Source organism: Microtus ochrogaster, chromosome X, assembly GCF_000317375.1.
Source record: "Microtus ochrogaster isolate Prairie Vole_2 chromosome X, MicOch1.0, whole genome shotgun sequence".
In the NCBI taxonomy this organism is placed as follows: Eukaryota; Metazoa; Chordata; class Mammalia; order Rodentia; family Cricetidae; genus Microtus; species Microtus ochrogaster.
This window is the reverse complement of record NC_022026.1, coordinates 38,117,933-38,132,389: the sequence shown is the minus strand read 5'-3', so window position 1 is coordinate 38,132,389 and position 14,457 is coordinate 38,117,933. Positions and strand designations below refer to the sequence as shown.

The following is a 14,457-nucleotide window of genomic DNA, read 5'->3' as shown; positions in this document are numbered from 1 at the left end:
AAAGAAAAAAAAAGCCTGAAGGAACTTAAAAGGATGTGCACGTTAGCAGCCTTATTTGTATACTGAAACTATTACACCCTTTTCTTCTTCATCTAGTCTTTTGTTTCTTTAAGAGCTTGGAGCTAGGTGTGGTGGCACATACATTTAACCCAGCACTCAGAAGGCAGAAGCAGATGGATCTCTCTGTGTTCCAGGACTGCCAGCGCTACATAGTGAGACCTTATTTCAGAGAAGGGGGGGTGCAGGTACCTGGGCTAGGTGTAATGAGTGATACAGGCCTGGATGCCCAGTATTTGTGAATTAAAGAAAGAGAATCTCTACTTTGAGGCCAGTTTAGGCTATACAGTGAGACCTTGCCTTAAAACAAACAAACACCAACAACAAGAAGCTCAAGAAATTCACACGAACAGAAGACTCTGAGTCCCTTGTTTATGGGAACTTTTCTTTCCAGATATCCACACCACGTCCTCCAAATTTCAAAAACCTTTATTTTGAAAGAACAAGCGAAAGAAGACAGTTAGCAATTACCAAGGACGATGACACTGAAGAAAATACAGTAAGTACTCTTCCCACACACAGCCCCTGCCCCCTTTCCCATCCCTGGCACAACAGTAAAATCATCAAAGCACATTTGACAAAGAAACAGCAGTATGTAACTACGAAAGCAAATTTCCATACTGCTCAATCCAACTAAGCCAGGTCAAATGTCCTTCCCCTAGCTAACTCCACCTGCTGGAATGCTGAAGAGATGTAAAACAGACACTTCTGGGGGTATTTGGGACTCTGTTAAACATTCACAAAGTTCGGTGACAAATCAAGAAGACTAGAGGACTCCTCTGATAGGTAAACACTGGATACAGCTTTTCCATCCAATTTCAGGTTTCAGAAAACCGCTAGGGCTGGAGATTCAAACTTTAAACAGGACCAATCGCTAGTCCCTCGGTGGAAACTGTGGGGAAGCTGTCAGACCCTGGATGGCTACTGAGAATAGTGAAAGTGAAGCAGCTTTGGGCTTAAAACCAAATTTGGCTGTGTCTAGTAAAAGACTGTTAATTAAATTTCAAACTGCTAGCCAAAGAGCTCAGTCGCTTGGACTCAAACAAAGGCGAGGAGAGACTTCCTACTGTGCCGCTTGAAGAAGCACACTATCTATTGCCTGCATATGTCCCCTGTTTGAATTAAACTTGATGTTGAGTGTTTCGAACTTAAAAGCAGAACTAGAAGCTAATTAAATTGAAGAAACTCTTCTTATAAAATGGTGAGTTTAAGTTTACAGCTTAATGCAGAGAGGGAGTTCCACCCCACGTGGAAATAGGTTCTTTCTTTTCTGCTAGAATAGGATTCTTGTACCAGGAGGGTTCCCTATTCTACATTTGCTGGAATCAATTTATAAAGGGAAGGATACCTGTGCAGGATTAGTTCAGAGCCCACTCCTCCACACATGCGTGTATACTCACACACATGGCAGTTCAATACATTCCCCCCACACGGAATCTCACAGTCACGTGCTTGCTGGAGACCACCTCCAAACACAGCTCAATAGTAGCCACACACATGTACATGCAGCAACATGTGAGCGTTGCTCCAGGGTGACTAAAGGCGGTGCACGAATGTCAATGTGGGGAGGTCATTTTAGGGTATAGATGTACACAAGCCAATTAACTTGCAGTTTGTACTTTTTGCTTTTCCCCTAAGAACAATAAATCAAATGAAAAACACACACTGATATCTTCTTGGGTGTCAGGGAGGCAACTGCCTAGAAGGTCCACTTTTTGCACTTCCAATTTCCTAAGACACTTTCACTTTGCCCTGCGGGGCCTTCTCATATAAGGAGGGCTGCTCTTCTGTGCTCTCAGGCAAGGCCCTCTTCTCAGAACGGTCTTCCGGCTTGCGTGCAATCAGCAGGCGGCAGGTGAGCAGGATGCCGAACACCAGAGCGTGCGCATAACGTTTGAGAGGGTCGCCGACCAGCTGGTGGAAGAAGAGCACAACCAAAACCAGCAACAGCAGGAAGAAGTTGGCCACATCTTTGGGACGCCCAGGGACCAGGGTCATGACGATGCCACAGACCACTTCAAGAGCGCCAATACTTTTTCGAAGGATAATGGAGTTGATGCCCAGTTTCTTCAGCACAGGAAGGGCTCGGACATAGCTCTTGTACGCACGTTTCTAGAATAGAGATAGCATAAGGAAATCAATGCATTAATCACAATTTTAACAGCCAAATCAAGAAAACATCAGCAAGGGTCTGTTTTCCCTTTTTACACGAGCCAAAAGTATCTCATTTTTACCCTGTCCCTTAAATAAAACCTTTTGAATAGGGAAAAGAGGAGGCGATCTGTTTGGAATCTCTGTGATTAAAAACTATAAAAAGTATGGGACTGGAGTTTCTTCCCTCTGTTCTTCTGAAGAGGCAAGCAGGTTTCTCTGTCTCTCTCTTTCCTTCCCTTTACCCTTCTCTCAATAAACTCCTCACTTAAGCTCAAAAAAAAAGTATGGGACTGGAGAGATGGCTCAGCAGTTAAGCTGTGTTAGGCTTGGTGGCACTTGCTTTTAGCGTCAACACTTGGTGGGGACTAAGACAGGCTGATCTCTGTGAGGTCAAGGCCAGCCTGGTTCATATATTGAGTTCCAGGACAGCCAAGATTGCATAGTCTAGAGACCCTGTCTCAAAACAACCACAATAATTAAAAGAGCACTGGGTGCTCTTGCAGGGGACTTGGGTTGGATTCCCAGCACCCACATGGTGGCTCATAACGTTTTCTAACTCTAGTTCCATGGGGACCTGCATCTTCCTGCTTCTGTGGCGCTGCACAAATGTGCACAGACACATACAGAAAAAGCTCTCATACACATAAGAAAATTAGAAGAGGCCATCAGACCCCTAAGGCCCTCAGCTGCCCCATCCCTGCTAGCACATCCACCTTGGATTTAGCCTCCTGAACCGTAAAAATAAATGCGTGTTGTTCACAAACTGCCAGTTTGTAATATTTTGTTTTGGCAATCTGAATGGATGAAGGCACCAAAAGTAATAACTCAGCAAACCTGGTTTCATAGTATTTTTTACAAGTTGCTGCCTGTTAAATTACTAAGGAAATAAAAGAAATTCATTGAACCATAAAATTGGTCCAGGCAATCCATATCCATACTTTCTAGCACTTGCTTTGCCCAAAGGACAAGAGAATGCATGGGAAAGCCTCACAAATTTGACTTCCTTTATTGGACTGTATGGTAGTTTTTGTTTTTCGAGACAGGGTTTCTCTGTGTATCTCTCTGGCTGTCCTGGAACTCACTCTGTAGACCAGGCTGGCCTTGAACTCACAGAGATCTACCTTACCTACCTCTGCCTCCCAAGTGCTGGGTGGCCTATGCCACCATCGCCCAGCAGTATGGTAGTTTTTTTTTTTTTAAAAAAAAAAAAAAAAAGCAGAGGTGAAATATATGTTTGTAGAGTCTGCCAAAATTGCTGATCAACTTAAAAAGGCACTGGGGCTACAGTTGACAGAGTAGTTGTCTAGCAGGCGTGAGGCCCTGGGTTCCATCCCCAGACTGCATGCATCAGGCATGTTGGCACTTGCCTGTAAGCCCACCACTCTAGAGGTAAAGGCAAGAAAATCAGAAGTTGAAGATCATCCTTAGCTACATAGTTAGAGGTCAGCCTGATACATATGAGACCACAGTCTAAAAGAACAAACCCTGGTTCCTTCACTGACTCAATATTTAGTATTTCCATATGCTAGGCACTGCACTAAGTATTCTGAATACGAATCTGAATCCTTTAAAAAAGAAAGCCTTATCTTATTTTAATTAATTAATTTTTACTCTTACCATATTTTACATCCCAACCACAGTTTTGCCCCCTCTTCTCCTCCCAGTCCCTTTCCCCCACAGCCTCCTTTCTCCCCCAGATCCACTCCTCCTCCTTTTCCTTCAGAAGAGGGCAGCCCTCCTAGAGCTAGCCACTGAATATGGCATATCAAGTTACAATTAACACTAGGCACATATCCTCATAGCAAGACTGGATGAGGCAACTCAGTAGGAGGAAAAGGGTTCCAAGAGCAGGCAAAAGAGTCAGAGAAATCCCCCCACTCCCACGGCTGGGAGTCCCACAAGAACACCCAGCTACACAACAATAATGTGTATGCAGAGGACCTAGCTCAGACCCATACAGGGCCCCTGATTGTCTCTCTGGTCTCTGTGAGTCCCTGTGAGCCCTGCTTATTTGATTCTGTGAGGCCTTACCTTCTTGTGGTTTGACGTTGAAAAGGGATAGATACTGAGCTATGTAAGTGTGATAGAGTGTTGAGTGTCACATAAAATAATGTAGTGGGTATAGTGGAGGCATATCAAATCTCCTCAGATGGTGACAGTGACAGTGGGACCCTAAAGGAAAAGCTAGTGCTTACAAGTACCGTTCTTAATTAACACTAAGTTTTTCAAGGGGGATCCCTAAATTCTAAAGTTTGAGCTTCTGGAGGATGCACAGAGGGGAGAAAGTCAGCTTCTTAGAGATCCTATAGTCTCTTCAGGTCCCAGAACATCCAGCTATGGACTGAGTAGCTTCTCTGAATGCCAGCCCCCACCCCCAGCACAAATCACTTAACACGCTAGAATAGATTTTTATCTATGGTATTGTGGAATCTTTAAGCAGTCACCCTCATGTCCTTGTACCCACACCCAGAAGAAACCTTCTTTTCAGCACTGTAAATCAAACCTAGGGCTTCATGCACAAAGACAGGAAAACGCCACACCACTGAACCCTTGTTGCTTCTTTCTTCCCTCTTTCTTCTCAAGAGAAAACTGAATGTGGGTAAGGCATTTCATCAAATCTTTAGTTCTAAACTGAGCATAAACACATTGGACCTATTATCCATGACTCAAATGGACACTGTATAGTTTATTAGAAATGAGATGATATTCTTTCTGTTGTAGAGTAGAAGAGAGACATCAAAAGTCTCCTACCATTGTCAGCCCCTTTCTTAATGCTTGAGGAAGGCCACCTCACTTTTTTTTGAGACAGGATTTCTCTGTAGCTCTGTCCTGGAACTAGCTCTTGTAGACCAAGCTGCCCTCAAACTCACAGAAATCCTCCTGCCTCTGCCTCCTGAGTGCTGGGATTAAAAGTGTGTGTCGCCACCACCTGGCTACCTCACTTCTAACAATAGAAAGCTCACATGCCATGGATCTGTAGTAACTAGATCTCTGAAGGCATTAATTGTATTAATGGTAAAATAAAGAGAGCCGACTGACTCACTTTCCAAAAAACCTGTCCCAATTCACTTTTTTTATGTCTGCCTTTATTTTTCCATTCAAATGAAGCAGACCATGAAGCCATAGTTTCCTGAAGAGGCAAAGAAGTGGGAAACAGAAGTGCTGAGTCAAATGTTTCGAATCTCTTCAAAGGCAATCATGCGACAGTATCCTTGGACCTGCATTTGTTTTATTGCTTGGATAAAATTACAGGTATCTTATTGCCTCAGTTTCCCCTTTTATAAATTAGATGATTATTTTGGAAATGTAATTAAAGATTCACAGTACCATAACTTCAAGTGAGAGTAAGAGAAAAAGAAAGAGAGAGAGAGAGAAAGAGAGAGAGAGAGAGAGAGAGAGAGAGAGAGAGAGAGAGAGAGAGAGAGAGATAGAAATCTGGACAGTAAAGTTACCCTTGGCAGGGCAGAACTGAGAAGGGCATAGACCATGATGGAGTGCTGGTCATCTGCTTCTAATAGGTACATACATATTTACATGGGGAGATTCTGAAATTTTCTGGAACAGTACAAGTATGTGTTGTCTGTGTGTTAGACTCCAATAAAATTTCCGGACAGAAGTATATGCAAGTTGAAAGGTGCACTTACAAAAATATATTTTGCCCAAAAGTCTCAGCCTAGTTACTATCTTAGACCACATAAAACCTACACAAGTGCTGCAAAATATGCTGACTCACGTATGATTTTCATGAAGTTCTGTAGAAAAAAAGCCGCCTGTGAATCATAGAGCATTATCTGAATGCAATGAAAGCTCATCACATTAAATTGCCAACTATTCATATGAATGATAGGCACCTTTTCAGGGCTTCCACTTTCCATTGTCATTTATACTTACCTAAAGAGAACTCTAACAAACCTGATCCCATTAAGCGAAGGGGATTCTGCCTATATTCTTCTTAGGGCAGGTGAATCTGTGCTCCTCTGTTAAGTCAAAACCACTCAGAAACAAAGGCAGATGTTGGCCAAACAGGGTCTACAAGCTTCCAGACACAGCTTTGGTGTAATGTGTATGGTTCAGCTTGTGTGGCTAGCTGTGCAAACTAAGCAAGTCACATCACACCTGAGGGTCTATTTTCTCCCTAAGGAAATAGATATACTGCACCACTTCCAAGAAGTCTAAGCATCGGTGAATTACTACCCTATTACCTAGTTGGAAAGCAATTAATGGCACTGATTGGAAGCATAAAAGATTGCCTATGGACATTAAATAAACTGCACAAACATGTTGAGAATGTCTCATTAGGGTTACACAAACAGGGGAGCACTTAACTAACTACAGATAACCAAATTAACAAAATTAACAAATCTTTTCTGTGAGGGAATGCAAAGAATTAGAGACTTACCCTATGGTCCCCAAGGTCCAAATCCTTTGGCTTCTTTGTGACAGCATGTTGGTGTTTTCTTACTAATATATATGTGGTCTCCTGTGCTCACAGGATAAAACCACCACTTTAAAAAGCTGAATACAGATTGCATGCAGGTTAGCCATTCATATACCCCCAGTTCCCGCACAGGAAGCTACTTAGCAGCATCTATAAGCATTGTCTCCCAATTCAAGTGAACGAATGAGGCATTCAGTCAAGGGCATCTCTGATCATACAGGATTCACTTTGGATATAGAAGACTGTATAATAACACTTCCTTAATCTGGGGGAGGTATGAGACAACACATACCAAATGGATTATTTAGAGATGCATGTGCTAATTCTGTAGGAGTGTCACTGTATTGTACAGCAGCAAGTGGAGTCTTCAGTATTGTCTGATTGCATAAAGGTCTGTTCACAAGAGCACATGAAAGTACATCTTGTTTTCCTATGCACTAGATTCTAGCCCCTTAAATGACCATTAAAATTAGTTAGAAAACCACTGCATAAAATAGAATCAATTATCACCATCACCTACTCAAAGATTTCCTTGAACACCTACTGTACCAGACATTATAAACATGTGTCTCAGCTAATGTTTACAACCTTTTGAGGTAGGAATTCTCATTTCCATGTTACAAATAAGGGAACCAAGAGTGCCAGAAATCTAACTCTGATTTAAATGAATCCAAACCCTGCACTCTTCCAACTAATATTTCCTGTATTCTCCAGTCAAGCCAGGAGAAAAGTTCATATATAGTCTTTTATTTTAATGGTTTATTCTTATTTTATGTGCCTTGGTGTTTTGCTTGCATGTGTGTCTGTGTGAGGGTGTCGGGAGTTACAGACAGTTGTGAGCTGCCATGTGGGTGCTGGGATTTGAATCTGGGTCTTCTGGAAGAGCAGTCAGTGCTTTTAATTGCTGAACCATCTCTCCAGCCCTCATACATAGTCTTTTGTTTGGTTTTAGCACTTTTTCTAGTTATTCTTCATAGAGAGAATAATGTCTAAGATAACATAATAGCTTTATTTATTTTTTCTAGAGACAGAGTCTCTCTGTGTAGTCTAGGTTGGCTTCAGACTCACAGATATTCACGTGCCTCTGCCTCTCAAATGCTGGGATTAAAAGTGGGCTTGACATGCCTAAAGTATAATGGCTTTAAAGTAGAGGTAAAAAAAATAGACAGAAAAGAGATGTATAAGTCAAAATTTTAAAAATTGGCTCAGAAAAAGAACAACCCCTCAAAATATAGATTGGGACATTGAACTCATACAAAAGAAAAAGAAAGAAGAATGTCGAGTATTTTTAAGAGTCAGTTATAGGTTTTATCAACAAAAAAAATTCAATGACCCCCTGTGCACATGATTTCCAATCTCCTCTCCAACAATAGCCTTCTCTATAATCTTGGATAAATCATTAAACCTGGTGTGCTCCAATTATCCATTAGTAATACAGAAAGATCTAATAAAATGAATCTACCTCACGGAGATGTTCTGAATAAATAGCATAACTACACCAGCATCACCCATCACCCCCTTGAAATCTCATGAGAAATGACACTGCAGTCAATATGTGACTAACTCCACTAATGCAGAAAAGTCACTTCAAAATGGGAACTAATCATTCCATCTGCCCCACGTTTGGTGTTCTGAAGGATCATTGACCCCCTCTCAGAAACAAGAAATGGTTCATAATCAAGAATAAACCAGAAAAGATTGAAGGATGGTGATGAGGCAATGCAACAATGACTCATTAATTCACCCATCCATCCCACAAATATATATGTGTGTGTATATATATATATATCACTTTGGAGAATATATATATATTCTTTTTGGAGAATATATACACACACACGGAGAGAGAGAGAGAGAGAGAGAGAGAGAGAGAGAGAGAGAGAGAGAATGTATATATGCTTTTAGAGACAAGGTCTTGCTATGTATCTCAGGCTAACCTGGAACTTCCAAATCTCTTGCCTTAGCATGCTGGATGCTGTCCACAAACATATATTGTGCACATTTTGTTCAAGAACTGAATACTGCCTCATTTTCAAATGGGCTCAAGATTAAAGCTGGGATGAGTCTAGGCACTACGCAGTTAGCCTGCTGATGTCAGAAAGCCATCAGCAGCCACAGCCTGACACTCAGTGCAGGAGGAGACCCTGGAAAAGGGCAGTCTGAAAATCCTCTATAAGCTTCAGACCACTGCGACATCCACCTTGCAGTTAGATTTCCACCCCTCCAAAACCCCATAGTACAGAAACACAAAAGTGATCTAACACACACGAAATTGTTCCCTATTGCTCTGTTAGAGTATACCAATTTAAACCTTTTTCTGTATATGCCAGGAGATCTCCAGGCTGTTTTCTCTTGCTTTCGTTAGGCTGCAACAGACAGCTCCACTCCCTAGGAAGAAGCTCACTCTAAACCCATTTGTGGCTAGTACTCCTCATGAGCTCCTGCCAAGCTGGTAGGAAGCTTTCCGGTGGTGACTCCATCTTAGCCGAATTGCCTGCAGAGCCTAACACTGTACTTAGGGTGCAGCTTGGGGGTCCTCTAAGGCAGCTGGATAGAGGTTCAGAGTACAGGAAACATAGTGAAGAAAGCTATGTACCTAAAGAAAGGGAAAGCTTAAAATACCTCTGGTGTACGTGCACAAATGTATAAATAAATGTACATACGAAAAGTAAAGCAAGAGCACATTCGTGCCTCTAAAATCAAACACTGAACTGGTGCAGCCAAGACAAAAGCATAAAAGCATTTCCCCTCCACTGCTTGCTGTGTTCTAACCTCTTGAAGCCCTTTGGTGGCTTTTGCTACCTCACCCTACCCCCTTCCCCAGTGCAGGCAGCCTTGGCTACTTATTTTGACCTGCTTTCAAATCCATCTGGTCTAACATACCGGGAGGAGGGGAGATGAGAAGGAGAAGCATATTAGGATTTGCCTCTGGGACTAGACCTAAGCCCCCTTCCCCCACCCAAGAGTAATCCTGTGGTAAGGAAGAAACAGAACGCTCAAGCCCAAGCTGTGTTCAAGTATTTTCTGAACATCTACAATTTGCCAGACTTCCTCCATTTACAGCTCCTGTTGAAGGGGCCCTGGAAAGCTCTGCAGTGGGCCCTAGGAGGGCAATTAATCCCTCTCAGTGTGTGAGGCTATTCCTTCCTGCCTTAGCCCTAAAGTAGAGGTCCTTTTGCCTCTTGTCTCTCTTTCTTCTCTTTTCCCCTAAGCTCATTTTCATCTTGACCTTGAGAGCCCAGTAATGTGCTTACACTCATTACTGGCACTCTGGTGTAGGCTTCTAGAAGCTTGTCCCTGCAACTGGGGCGGGGGAATGGAATCGGCAAAGTGACAGGGGCGGAGGTGAGAGACCGAAAGTGCTAGAAACATCTCTTGCTATCTCCAAGTACTCCACTACATAAGTCCTCATGGCACCTAACTGGGAAAGGCAGCCCAGCCCCCAGTTTGCGGAGCTGTTTTGGCCAGTCACCTTTGGGCTTTCTAACTCTGCAGAGAGGAAACCTGCAGAGGGCCTGGCTCTGGGCAGCCACCGGAGGCACGGTGGGGATTACAGAGGTTTTGCAGGACAGGACGAACAGACTTGATAGATTGTGTAGATTAGCCTACGCACAAGAGAAAACAAGACATCCAGCTTTCCCCTCCAGTGAAGGGATAGAAGCAGAAGAAGCTCCATGACCTTTATTTGGGGCAAGACTGCTTTGTCTCCAAGATCCAAATCGCAACCGGGCGCCTAAAGGCATACCGTCAGCTCTACACACTGGATGAGGAAGAATACCTCGCCAGCCCCTACAAACCCCTAGCTTTAGGAGCCCGTCTCCTCACCCCACCCCCAGCTCTTCTTCTCTTTCCCCTTTGTTCCTCCCTAAAATAAATAAACTCTGTCTAGCTAAACTCTTTGCTTAGAGGGAAAGACTCCGACTTGGAGACTGGCTGTGGCTGGGACTTTGGGTGTGTGCTGGGAAGAGGGAAAGGCTCGTCAATGACAGGTGCTACGCAGGTCTCAGCCTTTTGCTTGACTTAAAATTGGGGGTCCTCGCTGGGTAGCCCCTCCCCCAATTGGCATGCAGTGGCACCGAAACAGTTGTTCCCGGCATAGCCCACAATGAAATCGTTTTTTTTGTCCAGCTGTTCCTTCTGAGCTGTAAAGTTGTTAGGGAGAAGGGGTGGTCCGCGGTTAGAGGAGAGGTTAAGGGAAAGGCACCGCACCGAGCGGAGAAAAGAAAGAAAAGAAAGACGGAGAGGTAGTCACAATCCCATAGGGGTGCGCTCCTCATTGCTCGTCTACATCACTTACCATCTCATTGTAGGCATCCTTGCTGAGCCTGGGGGTCAACTTGATAGTCCCCATGAAAACAAAGAAGAGTCCCAGGGCCACAGAGAGGGCCACGATAGTTACGGTTCGTGGGGATGCCATGGAGTCGCCAAGGCAGGTCCCAACTAATCTTTCTGCTTTGCGCAGCCGGGGCTGTCAAGGCGCAGGCAGTTAGCACAGGGAGAGCTAGAGGCGCGCTGCGGAGGCAGCAGGCAGAGAGAATGACAAAGGGAGAGGAGGGAGCTGGAGAGAAAAATTGAGAGATCGAGATTCTACCACTCTCACTACAACAATCGCTGGGTCCTAATGCCCTACGCTTGCACGGCAATAAAGGACCCTGAAGAAGTTAAAAGAAGCCCTGAACTGAGACGGGAAACTTCCAATTCTTAAGTGCAAAGAAGGCAATTTATGCTTCAAGTTCAGCACCGGGAATGAGGAGTTTAGAAAGGCGTCCTTTCTACTATTTCACCAGGGGCATTTTGAAACCCCCCTCACACCTACACTTCAATTATTCACTCCTTATTTCAAACCTCATCATTTCCTTCAATCAAATCATTTAGTCCTCATGAAATCGTTGCTTTCTGAAAGTGCTAACATTCAAGGACAAAACTGCAAGCCCCACTTGGTGGCTCAAGTTTGCAATCCCAGTATTTTGGTGCTGGGGCAGGACGATGGTAAGTTCTGGACCAGCCTGGGCTACTTACCAAGAGTCCCTCTGAAAACTCATCCTCCCAAAAAAAATTTAAAAAGAAACCATTAAGTTCTCAGGATTGAAACCAACTTAAGAAGACTGTTTCTTCTACTTCTTCAGAAACCATGTTATGATTAGTTAGTAGTTAAAATTTTTACATGGGGCTGGAGACCTAGCTCAGTCTGTAGAGTGCTTGCTACATGACACCCCACTTTTTCACAATTTGATTCTGTCTCTCAAAAGATTTAGCTTTCAATAGGCCCCACTGCTAAGCACCATCCCTCATCTCCCCACCCACTGCCCCATCCTACCAGAGCTTTGCTACCACCCACGCATTTGCTCACTCCTTTTCCTTTTCTTACTAGTCATTAGGTTATTGTGCTTACCCCTCAAAGGTCATTCATCGAATAACCTTTGCATCAATGTCACCTCCTCTATAAAGCCTCTCCAGATATAGTCCCAGCTACATGAGATTTTTTTCCTCCTTTGATGTTTTTCTATTACAAAAATCAATGCTTATCGACTATCTAATAGGGACAAAAAACTGTTCTTGTAATATATATACTGTGAGCTAAATATGAACCCCCATTTGTGGATGGGGACATTGATGGGATTCAAATGACTAGACAATTATATCTAGAAGCCAGGCTCATTTGTTTGGTTAAACACATGAAATCTTTACTCCGGGAGTGGGTAAAGTGAACATCAGAGCCTCTGATAAGATTTGTTGCTCCGCTGCCCAAATTTGTGACCAGAGGTCTCAGATACATAGAATACATAGCCAGTGTGGAACTCACACTAAGAATGAATGGGGAGGTGACACACTAGGATCCAAACATCCTTCTAGACTGCACGGGAACGGTCAGTGATCAGAGAGTGCAGAGGGTAATTGGGCAAGCTGGGTGGTGACCACCCCATGTCTGACTAGAGCTCACCCCAGAGAGACAAGCAGAACCCCAGCAGCACTGCTCAAGGACGGAGGTGAAAATCCTGAATCTTTTTTTCTTCTTTTTTTTCTTTTTGGTTTTTCAAAGCAGGGTTTCTCTGTAGCTTTGGAGCCTGTCCTGGAACTAGCTCTGTAGACCAGACTGGCCTCGAACTCCCAGAGATCCGCCTGCCTCTGCCTCTGCCTCCCGAGTGCTGGGATTAAAGGCGTGCGCCACCACCGCCCAACTGAAAAGGAGGGCTGGGTCCTCCTCTATCAGTTGGCAGTCAATAAAATGCCTACATGTGTACTCACAGGACAGTCTGACTAAGGCAATCCTTTCACCAAGGTTCTCTCTTCCCAGACGGGTCAAGTTGACATCCAAGATTAGCCTCCCCAAGCCTATGCCCTCACTGTAACTCAGAGGCCTCTTTCCATCTTGGTCACCAATCCTTCGTACTCCTCCCACCTACCCAGTCCAAGCTGGGCTGAGTGACTCCTGTCTCTAACCCCACCACTCACTCAGAAACCCGAGATAAGAGGATTGCTGTGAGTTCAAAGCCATCCTACGCTACATAGTAAATTTCAGACCTGTCTGGGCTATAGTATAAGACTCTGCCTCAAAACCAACCAAACAAAAAGTATCTGAAGAAAGAGGAGTATGAGGAGGAAGAAAAAGAAGAAAGAAAGGGGTGGGGGCGGGTAGTAAATACTACAGAATCAGCACAAATTCCCTTCAAAGAGCCTGTCTTATTCCTAGTGTCACCCCAGACAGTCCTTCCTGCCAGTCACAGGTGTGATGATTCCCTTACTCTACTCTGCCAGAATACCCAAGAAAAGCATCTTCAGAGTTTACATTACATCTACAGGCAGGAAGCAGAGATTGAGAACACTTAGCTTAATCGCTCCACTCCCCCCCGCCCCGCCGCCGCCATTCTGGGCCTCCAGTCCATTGAACAGTGTTTCCCATATTTCAGTTGCATCTCCCACTCTCAATCAAACCTTTCTCGGGGCTGGAGAGATAGATAATTCAGCAGGAAAAGTGCTTGCTGTCCATGCACGAAGATTCAGTCCCAGGCACTCCTACACAAGCCAAGCATGGCGGCACATACTTGTAGCCCCGTTACGGTGTGAGAGGGGCACAGAAGGGTGAGGGGATAAGGAAAACCTGGATAATTGGAAACAGGTGGCTCCTGAGGGCTGGCTGGCTGACTGTCCAAATAGAGTTTCAGATTCAACAGAGACCCTACTTCAACATATAAGGCAGAAAAGCAGTTGATAAAGATATTCTGACATCATCTTCTAGTCTCCACATGTACCCACTAGGCACATATACAACACACACACACACACACACACACACACCCCACAGAAAAAGAAAAGAAAAATATTGGAAATAACCCTATAGACACACCCAGAGGTGTGTTTTCATAGTTATTCTAAATCCCATCCTGTTGGTAAAGAAGGTTAACCATATCGACAGGTACCCTGAGCCCGAGCCCTCTGAAATAGTATGTACCTGGTGCCTTATGCTCAATTCCATTAAGGAAAATTGGGCCCCATGCCCTTCATGCTGAGTCTCTTGGTGACTTCCTTTGGTGACTAAAAGACAAGGAACTTCATTTAAAATAATCTGAAGCATGATGCCTGAGGAATCTCTCCATTGTAAGCCAGCTCTTGTCTTCCTATTACTAGGCCAAAGACATGGAGGACTTCCTTCAGTTCAGCTTCCTTGGATTGAACAGTCAGGGCCTGGAAGGCCCCCATGAACTTAAAATGTGTGATGTAGCGGTGATAAGCATTCTCTACACTCCCACACCTTCCTGAAGGCAGCATGCGGTATTCTGGGTCCTGAGTGCTGGATACAGCCACAAATC

At 44.1% G+C, this 14,457-nt stretch overlaps 1 protein-coding gene across 1 annotated transcript; it reads right to left on the bottom strand.

Moving 5' to 3' along the window:
* Nucleotides 1-468: 468 nt before the first annotated feature.
* Tmem35a (transmembrane protein 35A) lies at nt 469-11,230 on the bottom strand. The gene is made up of 2 exons (XM_005358683.3): nt 10,947-11,230; nt 469-2,169 (listed from the first exon to the last, which is right to left on the bottom strand). The coding sequence occupies exons 1-2, from the start codon at nt 11,064-11,066 to the stop codon at nt 1,789-1,791; spliced, it is 501 nt and encodes a 166-aa protein (XP_005358740.1). The 5' UTR covers nt 11,067-11,230; the 3' UTR covers nt 469-1,788.
* Nucleotides 11,231-14,457: the final 3,227 nt, after the last annotated feature.

Excerpts from the sequence above, each read along its gene's own strand:
- Tmem35a (XM_005358683.3), bottom strand. The coding sequence starts at position 11,066 with ATGGCATCCCCACGAACCGTAACTATCGTGGCCCTCTCTGTGGCCCTG. Across the intron at positions 2,170-10,946 it reads AGGATGCCTACAATGAGATG|AAACGTGCGTACAAGAGCTA; the intron begins GTAAGTGATGTA and ends TCTCTATTCTAG.